The sequence below is a fragment of the Streptopelia decaocto genome (assembly GCF_964273445.1).
Source record: "Streptopelia decaocto genome assembly, chromosome: Z".
Classification (NCBI taxonomy): domain Eukaryota; kingdom Metazoa; phylum Chordata; class Aves; order Columbiformes; family Columbidae; genus Streptopelia; species Streptopelia decaocto.
Genome location: NC_138657.1, coordinates 60,713,935 through 60,726,210, shown reverse-complemented (window position 1 = coordinate 60,726,210; position 12,276 = coordinate 60,713,935). Strand labels below are relative to the sequence as shown.

General features: G+C 40.5%; 1 protein-coding gene across 9 annotated transcripts in view; it reads right to left on the bottom strand.

Moving 5' to 3' along the window:
• Window positions 1–12,276, bottom strand: part of LIFR (LIF receptor subunit alpha) — a 56,148-nt gene that overhangs the window by 8,985 nt on the left and 34,887 nt on the right. For all 9 annotated transcript variants that reach the window (XM_082075808.1, XM_082075809.1, XM_082075812.1 and 6 more), the window contains 7 exons: window positions 10,015–10,180; window positions 9,786–9,856; window positions 9,168–9,381; window positions 5,946–6,125; window positions 4,258–4,359; window positions 1,657–1,824; window positions 871–1,032 (listed from right to left, as the gene is read on the bottom strand). In XM_082075808.1, coding sequence (XP_081931934.1) covers window positions 871–1,032; window positions 1,657–1,824; window positions 4,258–4,359; window positions 5,946–6,125; window positions 9,168–9,381; window positions 9,786–9,856; window positions 10,015–10,180 — 1,063 coding nt within the window. The remainder of the gene's footprint in view (window positions 1–870; window positions 1,033–1,656; window positions 1,825–4,257; window positions 4,360–5,945; window positions 6,126–9,167; window positions 9,382–9,785; window positions 9,857–10,014; window positions 10,181–12,276) is intronic.

The window sequence follows — 12,276 nt, the reverse complement described above, 5'->3', positions numbered from 1 at the left end:
CATCCATAAACAGAGCTGATTCAATGGTAACTACAGGAATCTGCAGATATTTGTTTTTGACTGCTTATTTGCAAAAGGCTTAATGTGCAACGCAGACTGCTTGCTTGCCACTGTAATTCTGTTCTCAGCAAGCACTGGAATTGCACTTTCAGGTTACTTGAGCTGGCCAAATCCCTGGTAATGGCTCTTACAGGCCAACAACTCATTGCACAAACTGCACTGCCTTTTATATGGTTTACAATGCTTCTAATCCCCACGGTTTAGCTCTGATGCATTCCTGCTGCCTTCCTCCATTGATGCTAAGTGCCTCAAGTTTGATTTTTCATGTATTTTAGCTGCACGCAAGTGTTAGGTCTTTCGTATTAAATACTTTTTTTTTTTTTTTTTTCTCATTCCCTGAAGTCAGTATTTTTTTTAACTGTCCTTCTGGATTTGTTTCTGTCAGGGGATCGATAAAACTGAATTCAAAGCAGAAAGGCATCTGTTTATAATTCTGAAACTAGTAAATATCTCCAGAATGTCTTTCTTCCCACCATGTATTAGCAGACATTCATCTTGGGAAACATGACAAAAACAACTAGCTGCTTGAGAAGACCAAGTTCAGACTCCACCATATTTAGTAGTAGTTTAGAAGTTATTTTTCTTGCATACATTACCATGATCTACAAGGTAGTTATAATAGGAAAGGAACTTTTCCTCACCCTGAACTACACCAGGTTTTGTATTTAAAAATAACTAACTAAATAAATTAAAAATTAGACTGTAGGCTCAAACTACCTAAGGGGACCAGAAGAAAAACAAGGCCAGCTTTATATACATTGTGCAGCCCCTGTGTTGAAGACTATTAATGAACAGGGATTTTCAACTTACAGTCCTCCTTTGTCACCACATAGAGGCTGTTTGGAGGGCTCAACCCACCAGCAGTATAGGCTTGTAGGTCCAGCTGGTAACTTGTTTTGCCTTGAAGATCAAGTATTTTCAAAGACTTCTTTGTTAAGTCAGTGATATTCTTAACTTTAAGTTCCGGATTTCCTGTTTGTTTGGAAGCAGTAAGAAAAGCATAACTATAAGAAAGGATTCACAAAGACAGCCTCGGCTTTAGCAAGCCCTTCTTGAAGTCAGCATATGAAACCTGAAGAACAATCTGTGTAAAGAAAAACTGAAATAAAGAGTCCTAGCAATACTTACACAGCACCAACCAACACAGGCATATGTTTTTGTTGCAGGTTGACTTTAGTTTTGTACACCCCTGCTTATCCTCTTATGTTAATGTGAGTCAGGCTCCAGTTCTGTACAGAGATCTCCTTATAAGATGGGTACAGGAAGAATACAGGCAATAAAATATAGCCATGTAACCTCCCCCACGTCTTGTCCACTCAGGGTATTTGTACACAAGGCAGTGTGTCATATTGCCACTTAGTCACTGCATAGCTTTATGGCCTCAGTGAGCCAGAGTTTTCTCCAACTTCTGCCTTATATTAAAAAATAACTGTAGTAACCACACAAGGAGCTGATTATTTCAAATGTCTCTGTCATATATCATGGGCCAATTATACCAATGGGTAATGCAACTGAATGATGATAAAAGCGTCTTTTTCTAAAGTGAAATTACTAAAAAAAAGAAGCTTGAGTGAGTAATCTATAAATTTCATTTACCTGATTCCGAAAGCCTAGGCTTTAAAGCATCTTTTTCACCTTTTGCAAAGGAAAGACGATATCCCTCTAAAAATCCCTGGCAATCTTCAATAGGAATGTCTTCCCATTTTACCAATATAGAATCTGAAGAAGTTTCTTCTACAGTAAAATTTGGTGCACGTTTTGGAGCTGTAGGGAGAATCACAAAGGAAAAAGCTAGTAAGAAACCACCTTATCACTAAATGCTGAATCCATGTCAGCGCTTCATCAGTTTCATTTCAGGGCTGGCATTTTCAGCTTTTTCCTGACAACTCTTCCCTCACTGTCAAGAACATGTGAAAAGACTTAGCAGGTGATACTACAAAAATACAAGTATGTTGGTCTCATTGTTATTAATTATTGCAGTATTATCTCCTAACAGAAGCTGAAAACAAAATCTTCTTGGGTAGCGTTCTTACAGACCCATACACATAAATATCCTTCTTCCTGCAACAAACCCCCAAAGATTGTATAAACATTCAGAGCATAAAAATCACTTAGCTTTCAAAGGCTTTAACTCTTTGCCTTCATGTCTTAACTTCAAATTAAACAAACTCTACATTCCTACCAAGTCTATCTCAGCTCAAAAGAACTACTCTTAGCAGGCATCACAAGTTGTCATTTCAATACCTGTACCCCGCTGAAAGTGTTACATCAGATCTTGTGTAAGGTCATGAGCATGAGGACTTTGACATTTGATCTATCAGTGCCATTTAAGAATGCATCTATTTTTGTCTTGATGGTTATCTGTCCAAAGGCAACTCTGAAGTTTTAGAATGAATCTATGCTCCCATGTAAAGTGAATATATTTCTCAGTTCCTAATAAGTTTCTTCTGCATATTTGATGCATTTTTCATCCCTCAAAGTCTTTAGCCTTTTACCTTGAAAGCTTCCAGTCTGTTGAGATCACATATGGAAAACCCTTCTGGGAAACCATTCAGGATTTTTACAGAGATACAAATGGTTGAAAGCTGAGTTTCTGATAAAATGGCCTTAACCTCACCTTTGAACTTAGCAATGAAATAAACAGCATTTCTAAGGGTTCAGATTATGTCAGCAGCTCAGTTTTCCAAGCAAATTATTTTAGCAGAAAACACATTACACTTCAAAGTGAAATGGGTGCTGTAGTTACAATAAAATATAGTTGTGATGTTATAGGGTAAAGCCATGCTTGGATTCCTGGGAACAGAAAGCATTGGGACACTAATGCATCTCCAGGCAAGCAAAGCCCAGCCCTGGGGGAAAATGCAGTTACCCAGACAGGGTTGGTACTGCAGGGAGTACGAGTGCAATTCTCAAAGTGCCTTGTCCTCTAGGCTCTAGAATCATAAAATCGTTTTGGTTGGAAAAGACCCTTAGGATCATCGAGTCCAACCATTAACCTAACACTGGCACTAAACCATGTCCCTAAGAACCTCCAGGGACGGTGACTCCACCACTTCCCTGGGCAGCCTGTTCCAGTGCTTTACAACCCTTTCCGTGAAGAAATTTTCCTAATATCCAACCTGAACCTTCCCTGGCACAACTTGAGGCTATTTCCTCTCATCCTATAACTTGTTACTTGCGACAAGAGACCAACAGCCTCTATGCTACAGCCTCCTTTCAGGTAGTTGTAGACAGCAAGAAGGTCTCCCCTCAGCCTCCTTTTCTCCAGGCTAAACAGCGCCAGTTCCCTCAGCTGCTTCTCATCAAACTTGTGCTCCAGACCATTCACCAGCTTCGTCGTCCTTACCTGAACTTGTTCCAGTACCTCAGTGTCTTTCTTGTAGTGAGGGGCCCAAAACTGAACAAAGTATTCAAGGTAGGGTCACCACTGCTGAGTACCAGGGGACAATCACTGCCCTGGTCCTGCTGGCCACAGTAGTTCCGATACAAGCCAGGGTGTTTCTGGCCATTTTGGCCACCTGGGCACAGTGCTGGCTCATGTTCAGCCACTGTTGACCAACATTCCCAGATCCCTCTCTGCCAGGCAGCTTTCCAGCCACTCTTCCCTGAGCCTGTAGCACTGCCTGGGTTTGTTGTGACCCAAGTGAAGGATCCAGCACTTGGCCTTGTTAAACCTCATACAATTGACCTCAGCCCATTGATCCAGCTGGTCCAGATCCCTCTGTATGGCCTTCCTGCCCACCAGAAGATCAACACTCCAACCCAACTTGGTGTCATCTGGTTCTGGTCTAAGAAGTGTTTTTAAACAGAAATGTTGTGGACACTTTTCATATTTGCTGAGCTGTACCAAATGTGCTCAGAAGTTTACTTTGACTTGACAAATCAGAACAAGTCGCCTCCTCTCGTGCAGAAATTACCCCAGCCCTGTGGTTCAATTTACGCCTGTGCTTTCAACTCTGACAAACACTGTCTTCAGAGCAAACTTCTGTGACACCGTGGGGCACCACACAAGCAGGAGAACACAAGGTTATTGCATACTGGGAACTGGAAGTGGTTGGAGAAATGTTCTTTGCATGTAATTGCAATACAAGCACAAGTCAGTACTGCATGAGGATTCTGGTCTCAATCTTCTGCCAACACTGAGCTAAAAATAGACACAGTCTAAATTCACTTTCCTGAAGGATAAAGTGCACTTACGCAGCTCTTTCGTATACCCAGTTATGTTTTTCAATAACTGATATCCACTGGATTTGCAGCCGTATAGTGAAAAGTTGTATCTCACGCCAGGTCTAAACAGAGCTGCAAGAGAAAATCACTGTAAGAATATTTCACTTATAAAGAGTGATAGTTTTAGCTTTCACGAGATGCAGATTTACATAAATACATATTAAAAAATTACAAAATCTTAGACCACAGTGTTAGGTGTAAATACTTTTCCTATATCAGATATGGTTTAGAAGCAGTAAGCAAATCTAGCTCCTGGAGAAAGTTTGGTTCTAAACAAATAGGATTCAAAACAAGCTACTCAAATTGCATAAATTGCTCCTTCATTGGGGAAACACAAACTGAAGTTACCAGAAACAATTCCTTTCCTCCCACAGCAGCCATGGAGAACCTGCCTCCTCCTCAGAAATACAAACACATTTTGAAATACCCAGGCTTATTAAAGCAACAGTAGAAAACAAATTCAGAGAAAACTCAAAAGTGATAGTGAAGCACTTTAGTGATGAGCTCCAGGCCTGAACTGTGAACTGATGCTACAAAACACAGCCATCAAATTTCCATTTCACATGTCTTTGGTGGAGGCATAGATGTTTGATACTACAATATGTAGGTAATTGACCACTTCCTGGGATTTCCTCAACTCAGGGCTGTACACTACTTTCAAGATCTTTTCTAAACAAGAAACCACTGTTAAACTCCACAGAAGTCTTGAGTTTGCAAGAGCTCAGGTCCAGCCTGTGAGATTCACCTGGCAGGACTGAGTGCAGACAGAGGTGGATTTGCCAGCTTGAGCCCAGCTCTAGCAGCCTGGTAACTCCCATGACGTGCTGCAAGAAGCAACCCTGGGAAGAGCTCAGGAGTAGAGGTGCATTGTTGGACAGATATTGTATTGTATGCTTAGAATAAGCAAGCTCTAGCCAGCACAAATGATAACCACACAAACACAGTGTTGTAATTACAGGCAGGAATACACACTGCCTCACCTTCCTGGTCTCACTCCCCCTCAACTTTCCTATGTACACAGCTCCAAGTTGTTTTCTCTAATAGAGACTTTTTATACTAAACTCTTTAAAAAAGCAAATATATACCCTTTAAGACAGCATAGAAAACTCCTATATATTTTTGTGGTCTTCTCTTTCCTCTTCTGCTCCTACTAGTCCCACCACAGCTGAGTTTCACTTCCTTGGTCTGCCCACCGGCATCTAGAGAGCTGGAATGTGTCCTGTTCCAGGAAATTTCAATTGCTGATAGCAAGCCAGCACATGGAGGTCACACTTAAAAAAATCTGCCTCATGTAAAAACAATGGATTAGTCTTTCTTCCATCCTGAGCAGTGCTGTTTATGTTTCAAATCCAAATAAAGTCCCAAACCCTAGATTAACCATTATGCATTAGGTTGAGTTAGGAAATTGTTGGGAGCAGCTGGAAGAAATAATTTCAAAACCATTAATAAACATAGGATAGTAACAGTTAAGTCAAGACTGATACTTGGATTTTGCCAGGCTGTGTAAGAAATTAAAACAAAAACAGTACTAAGAAGCTATATACACAAGCAGATAGCAATGCAAAAATCTTCAACCTATAGCATTGGTGCCACTCTTATGCCACTCACTGCTTAGGCTCTCATCCAGAAAGACTCACAAAAAATTATTTCTCACTTACCAGACTTTATCACTGCATCTGTTGTATTTGAAGGAAATTTCTGCCAGTCCACACTACAGGGTTCAGACCCAGATGAATGACACCATTTTACTACATAGCCACAGGTCACATTGGGGTAAGAATTCCAAGAAATATAAATTCCATTCCCCATTGCCACGGCCCGATCCGTTTTGACATTGTCTGCAACAAAGACGACACAAAAATTCATCAGAGAGCAGACACTTATCTGTAGTCCGAGCTGAAAGAAAGCCTTCCAGCCACAGCACAAAGGTTTTATAAACTGCAGTCATTTATAAGAATGAGGGGCGCACTCCCGGTACTGTGAAATTCGAAGCAGTGAACTCAGTTATGCTATCTGACGTGCTGGAAATCAGACATAGCCTGCAGCAAATCCCTCAGCCAGCCTTAAGTATGACGATGAGAAGTGCTGCAGCTCAGGACTGGCTTAAGAAGCACTTTTTCAAGGTAAAGATTTACAGCAAATGTCGGTTCAAATCTGACTTGACACCAATTTGGCAGGAGCCTCCAGCTATAAATTCCTGCTGTCATTTCATCGTTTTGCTTTGTGCTTCTTTCATAGTGCTTTGCTATTGCTCACCTGACCATAGACAACCATTTTTCACCAAGAATCAACAGCAGAAGTCAAGTCCTGGGTGAACTTTATGGAGGCCTCAGTACACCAAGAGTAAATTGAAAAAAACAAACCAAACCAACCGAACACCACCCCCCCACCCCAAACAAGAGCAACAAAAAAGCCACAACAAAAATGAAAACAAACAAACCAAACAAAAAAACCCAACACCAAACCAAACAAAAAAACCCAACACCAAACCAAACAAAAAAACCCCAAATAAACAAAAAAAAAAAACCCACAAACCAAAACAAAAAAAACCCACAACTTTGCCTTTAGTCAGTCTATTTTTCTTGTTCCTGATTATTAAAAGTTCAGCTGCCCTTGAAGTGTTCAGATCTGGGAACGACTTCTGATTCCTGCAGCTTCCCTCCATGGCTGTCCATCAGATGGGACCCTGCTGAGCTAAGGGATGTTTTCCAAAGGCCACCACAACAGCAGTGGCCCCACGACAGATCTGCAAAAACAATCTCAGGGTTCCAGTTTTTGCTTTCTCAGTGTTCTCATTTATGCGCCCTATGGAGTCTATTATTTCATGTTATTAAAGCCATAAACGATGGAAGGCTGAAGGGCAAGGGCAGTTTTTAAGAACCAGTGCTGCGAAAACTTCACTCTCACAGATGTGCTGTGAATTTTGAAACTGCCTATTTTGAAATAATTTTAACATACAGCTAACTGTACAATCCTTTTCCTGCTTGCTCATGGCAAGAAAGACACACAATTAGAAAAAGCAAGTCAATTCTTGAAGTCTTTTCCCTAAAAAATTACTATGCATCTGGTGTAACAACACATCTATGATCCTGGAAGAGAGCATGTTTCTAATTAGACTGCTTTAATTTTCCTATTTACAGGAAAGACTTCTTATTGACAGTGAGCACATACTCTATACAAAATGCTTAAATACATCACATTCAGTTTTATTTCCTGAGCCAAATGACTAGAAATTCACCCAGGGCAATACTGCTTATTTTGGTGTATTTATAGCTGCAACCTAGACTAGTAGAAACAACTACTAACACTACAGTAGTAGTCTGGTAGGGAAGCCTGTAACAGCTAGATGATATGCCTCAACTCTCTACAGACCACTTTTCAGAGACAGTGACAAATTAATTAAGGCAGAGGACCCTTTGTTTGTGTTTTCACCTTTCACAAAACCTCAGCAGATCTCGAGCTTCAGAGCCACTGCTCTCTTATGGACATTAAAAGCACTTACAGACTGTACACAGGAAGCAGCCAGAAAAGATGTTTGGGCAGAAATGTCATCCAGTTCAGTGAGTGAGTCATCTTTCATGACTCCAGTCAGTGACTCAGACAATTCCTATACCAACTTGGGACCAAATCTTCAACGAGTACAAGTTGGGTAACACCAAAGGGAACCTCAGACATCCAAGAGAAAGCTATAAATGAATGCAAAGCTCCATCTGCCATCAGCTGTGCCACACCACAAACTTATCACACAGACCTCCCTGACTCCCAGATTCTTGTTCTTTCACTGCTGAAGGAGAGCTATAAAAACATTTTCATTCATTCAGCTGCCCCATGCAATTGCTTTTCCCTCCAAGGAGCAGACTAATATAATTTTAGGTATTGGTGTTTTGGAGAAGCACAAGAAACATTATGAGCAATGGTTTTCCTTCACATAGAAGCAAATCTGTTTTTTCTCTCACTGTGAATCTCAGTCAAAGCACATCTCTGCCTACAAGAGATGGCCCTGTCTTATCAGAACCTGAGTTGCAAGACAGGCAACTGTGATACTTGTTCTCTGGGTGGGGGAGGAGAAGCAGCAACATAAATGCTCCTGGCAAATAAGAGGGGTCTCGCTGTGTAAATCTGTCCTCCCTGCAGAGCACTGGCCAGATCTAGAGCTAAAGGTTTGGGCTTTGGGAAATTACACTCCTCCTGGTGTGCAGGGAAGCATGGACTCTCAACAGCCACAGGCAATATTATCTTCTCCCCAAACTCAGTGTTAGGCGCAGAGAATCATTATCTGGCTCAGCTATTTCTCTTTACAAAAGCCCACAGCAAGAGAGGGAGTGTTTTAATTGGGAAGCCAAAGTTCCATCTCCTTTTCAAACACCAGCTCCTAATACAAGGATGCCAACACTTCACCAACCAGCCCAATTAATATTCTCCTGCAGAGCTTTCAAGCATTGAACTCACAATTCTCCCCTTACAAAGCCACACAACACCCTCAAAACTTCATTCTGATTCTCTTTAATATGTAACACTGTTTGGTGTCTCAACAAGAACACACAGAAACAAATTGAGCTCCCTAAACATCAGAGATCCACACTAACGCTTTGAAGCCCCACCCTTGTTGTTCCTAGGAGGTCTCCAAAAAAGTGCAACAGAGCTGCAGAGACTGCACACTATCGCCCTCCTTTTATACACAGAGCACAATTAATTAGCAAGTGGCTACCCTAAAAGCAAATCAGTAATTTTTTTTTCCCCCACACAGTATATTTGGGTGGGGAGATAAATCAAAAACCAAACACAAACAAAGCACATATAATCTAATTTTTCAATAAACAAACCTGCTTAGCTATTTCCCAAGTTTTGAAGGTGTTTAGCACTCTATTGGGGGTACTCACCACTTGGAAGTTCCATGCTTGTTATCCTTGAAGGAGGAGATGAGCCTGCATGGTTTTTGGCCACAACACTAATTACACAGTCATTTTTCCCAAGTTTTATCTCTGTACTGTTTGAGGGTTCAGTGACTTCTTTATACTCCAGTGGCGACTCCAGCAGGTAGCAGGACACTTCATGAGACACTATTTTTCCATTGGCTTCAGAAAGGGATAAGGGCTACAAACAGATAAAGAGTGCATTAAAACCAAAATGGAGTAAACAAAACAAGATGTAAGATAAGCTGATTTTAATGTCCTGATCTAGTTTGATGAACGCACAGGTCTACAAGGCATAAAAGACAGTTACTCAAGTGTGACTTAGAGAATTAACACATAAGTTTGTAAGTTTTTAATTTTCAGCTGGGATGTGTAAAAATTTAATTCTTCATATGAAATGCTTTTCAATGCAATGTTTATAAAACTTTAATAAGATTCTTATTTGAGGAAAAATATTTGTTTATGGATTTGAGAAAAGCAGTCTAATTAATTGACTATAAACTTAACTCATTTACAAATATGTAAGGAAGTGTTTTTTCATATTTACATTACATAATATTTTAAAAGTTTAAGTGTTCTATCTACCTTCCAGAAGATTTTTAGACTTTTTCCAGAAGGACTTCTCTCTCTCCAGATATCTGGTCCTCTTGCAGGAGCTAAGGAAAAAAAAAAGTTGTTTTGTTTCATTGGGTTTTTTTCCAAGTTGCATAGTAGACAATTTAACCTCTATGAAAAAATTAGCTTTTTAGATGGCTAATTTTAAAATACATGGCTTCACAAGTTTGACATTTTATCATCAAATAATTAAACTTACGAGCTTCCAGTGTTCTGTGTTCCTCTACCCTGCTCCAGTCACTCCACCTCCAGAAGTGGTCAGCAGCTGCACAGCGCACCCTGAACTGGTATTTGGTATATGGGTGCAATGTGTTCAGCTGAGCTGTGTAAACCGAAAATTTTCCACCAGGCATAGAGACATTGTGCTGTTAAAAATTTACAGAAATCGACATGTTACATATATTTTATTTTCTCCTAGGTTATGCTGAAAGTTAACACCTAAAAAGGTGATATTTTTCCCTAGGGATACCAACAGTGTGAAGAAAAGCTGCAGTCCAGCCTTACAAATAAATTAATGAAAAAGAAAAATCTATTACCTTAAACAAAGGAAAATTTTTCAGAGCTCTGACAATATAAAGGCAGATATATAGCTCAGAAATTGAACTATAACAGTAGGTAGCACCTTTGAGATGTAAAGCATGAAAAGGAGAGGTAACACTGATGAGACTTTAATGGGATGAGTTCCGCACACAGTAGAAGGCTGTTGCTTCCCATCTATCCTGGCCGGTCTCCCTCTCTCTCATATGCAGAGGCATATGAGGCAGGCCACGACTTCTCCCCTAGTCTTCAGAACCTCTACTTCCACTGTGCACATGCACATCAAACTGGGTGGACAGTGGCCTTTTTCCTAAGACACATGCACAGAAGCACGGTAGAGACTATCTGTCTGAGCAAGATGTTTGTCATGCAGCCTTCTCAGCAGTCATTTTTCCTTCTAAAGATAGAATCCAAGTCTTATCCATGTGATCTCTGTTCACAGCTCTTATAACAGGACTAGTCTCTCCTATTATTCCTAAAATGGTGTGAGTCTAGGTAGTATTTTGGTTTCATGATTACTGAAAGAAACCCTAAGCTTGGGAATATTTTTTACTGAAACTAATTATAACACATGTGCACCACAGCTGCCAAAAACTGGACTCCAAGTGACTTTAAAATGCAATTAATTGTGCATTTCTAAAGCCAAATGACAACTTGAAAAATACAAAAAAAATAGCAAACAATCTCTCATACGGATGAAAAAGCTTCTGAAAACATCCTCAAAATGCCATGTAAACCCCATAACAATTTCACAGCTACTTTCGTTTATTACAGCAAACTCTCAGAGGTTTTTTATTAAGCAACCAGAGACAACATAACAAGGCTTCGAAGCTTCTACCAGGCTGTCTGTGGCATTTCAAAGTATCTGTATCTGCAGGCTCTTATACAGGTGCAGTGAATCAGACTGCTTTGGCAGCATAAGACCATTCCATCTCCCGCTGCCCCAGATGGCTGAGCTGGTAGCAGAGCTCATAAGCAAATCTGTGCCCCAAGCTTAGAGTGGCAGAACTCTGGCTAGATAGAACTGTGAAAACCTGCTCTTTTAGTAGTTTAAGCTAACTGAGCTGGGGATGGGTGATGCTCGGGTGCTTGTTTCCCCTGCTGACTGCTCCAGAAGCAGTAACTGCTGGGAGCAGAGAAATGCAGACAACTGCAGGTGACGGTATCTCAGACTATACACCAAAATCCAACACAGCGCATCGGTCAGAACTGTTATGCACATCTAAAAGCCAGACCCTTCTCCCGTAAATTCCAAAGATATCTCTGATTTTCTTTGCAGTACCTAATCTCTGGGTACTACTGAACACATCATTATGGAAGAAACAGAAATGCTTAAAGCTTCCACACCCTTAAAGTGCTTTGAAAGTATTTAAAAAATACTCTTATAGACCATGCAATAACTTCTACCCTATTATTTTAGAGACAATATATATAATTATTATCTTCAGTCTTGGCTGCATCACTTCTGTGGCTTTAGTGACTTCATTCAAGGCTGTGCCCAACAAATCTGTCCAACAGGCAATTAAACACAATGGGTAATAGAACACTACTGAAAATCAAACAAGTGTTGTAAAAAAGCAGCTTCTGAGGTTACTGTGCCCAAATTACAAATGCAGGCTCTGTGCACCAAGACCTGGTAATTGAGTCTACCCAAGCTGTTCTGAGATACTCCCTCTGAATGCTGAAACAAAGAATTTGGGAGTAAATCTCAAGCCAAATGAATATGCAGTTCTGCCATCAGGCTTCCCCAGGGACACATGACACCCCTCACTAAGTTAGGCAATACGGAAGATGAAGATATTTTCCCACCACCTACACTCAGTTATCTGATGCTGGTGTCTAAATTATCATAGTATCCTAAGGTCCTCTGACAGTCAGCAGAGTAAATATGCAGCTCCAGCCCATGATACTGAGTACCAAAGCT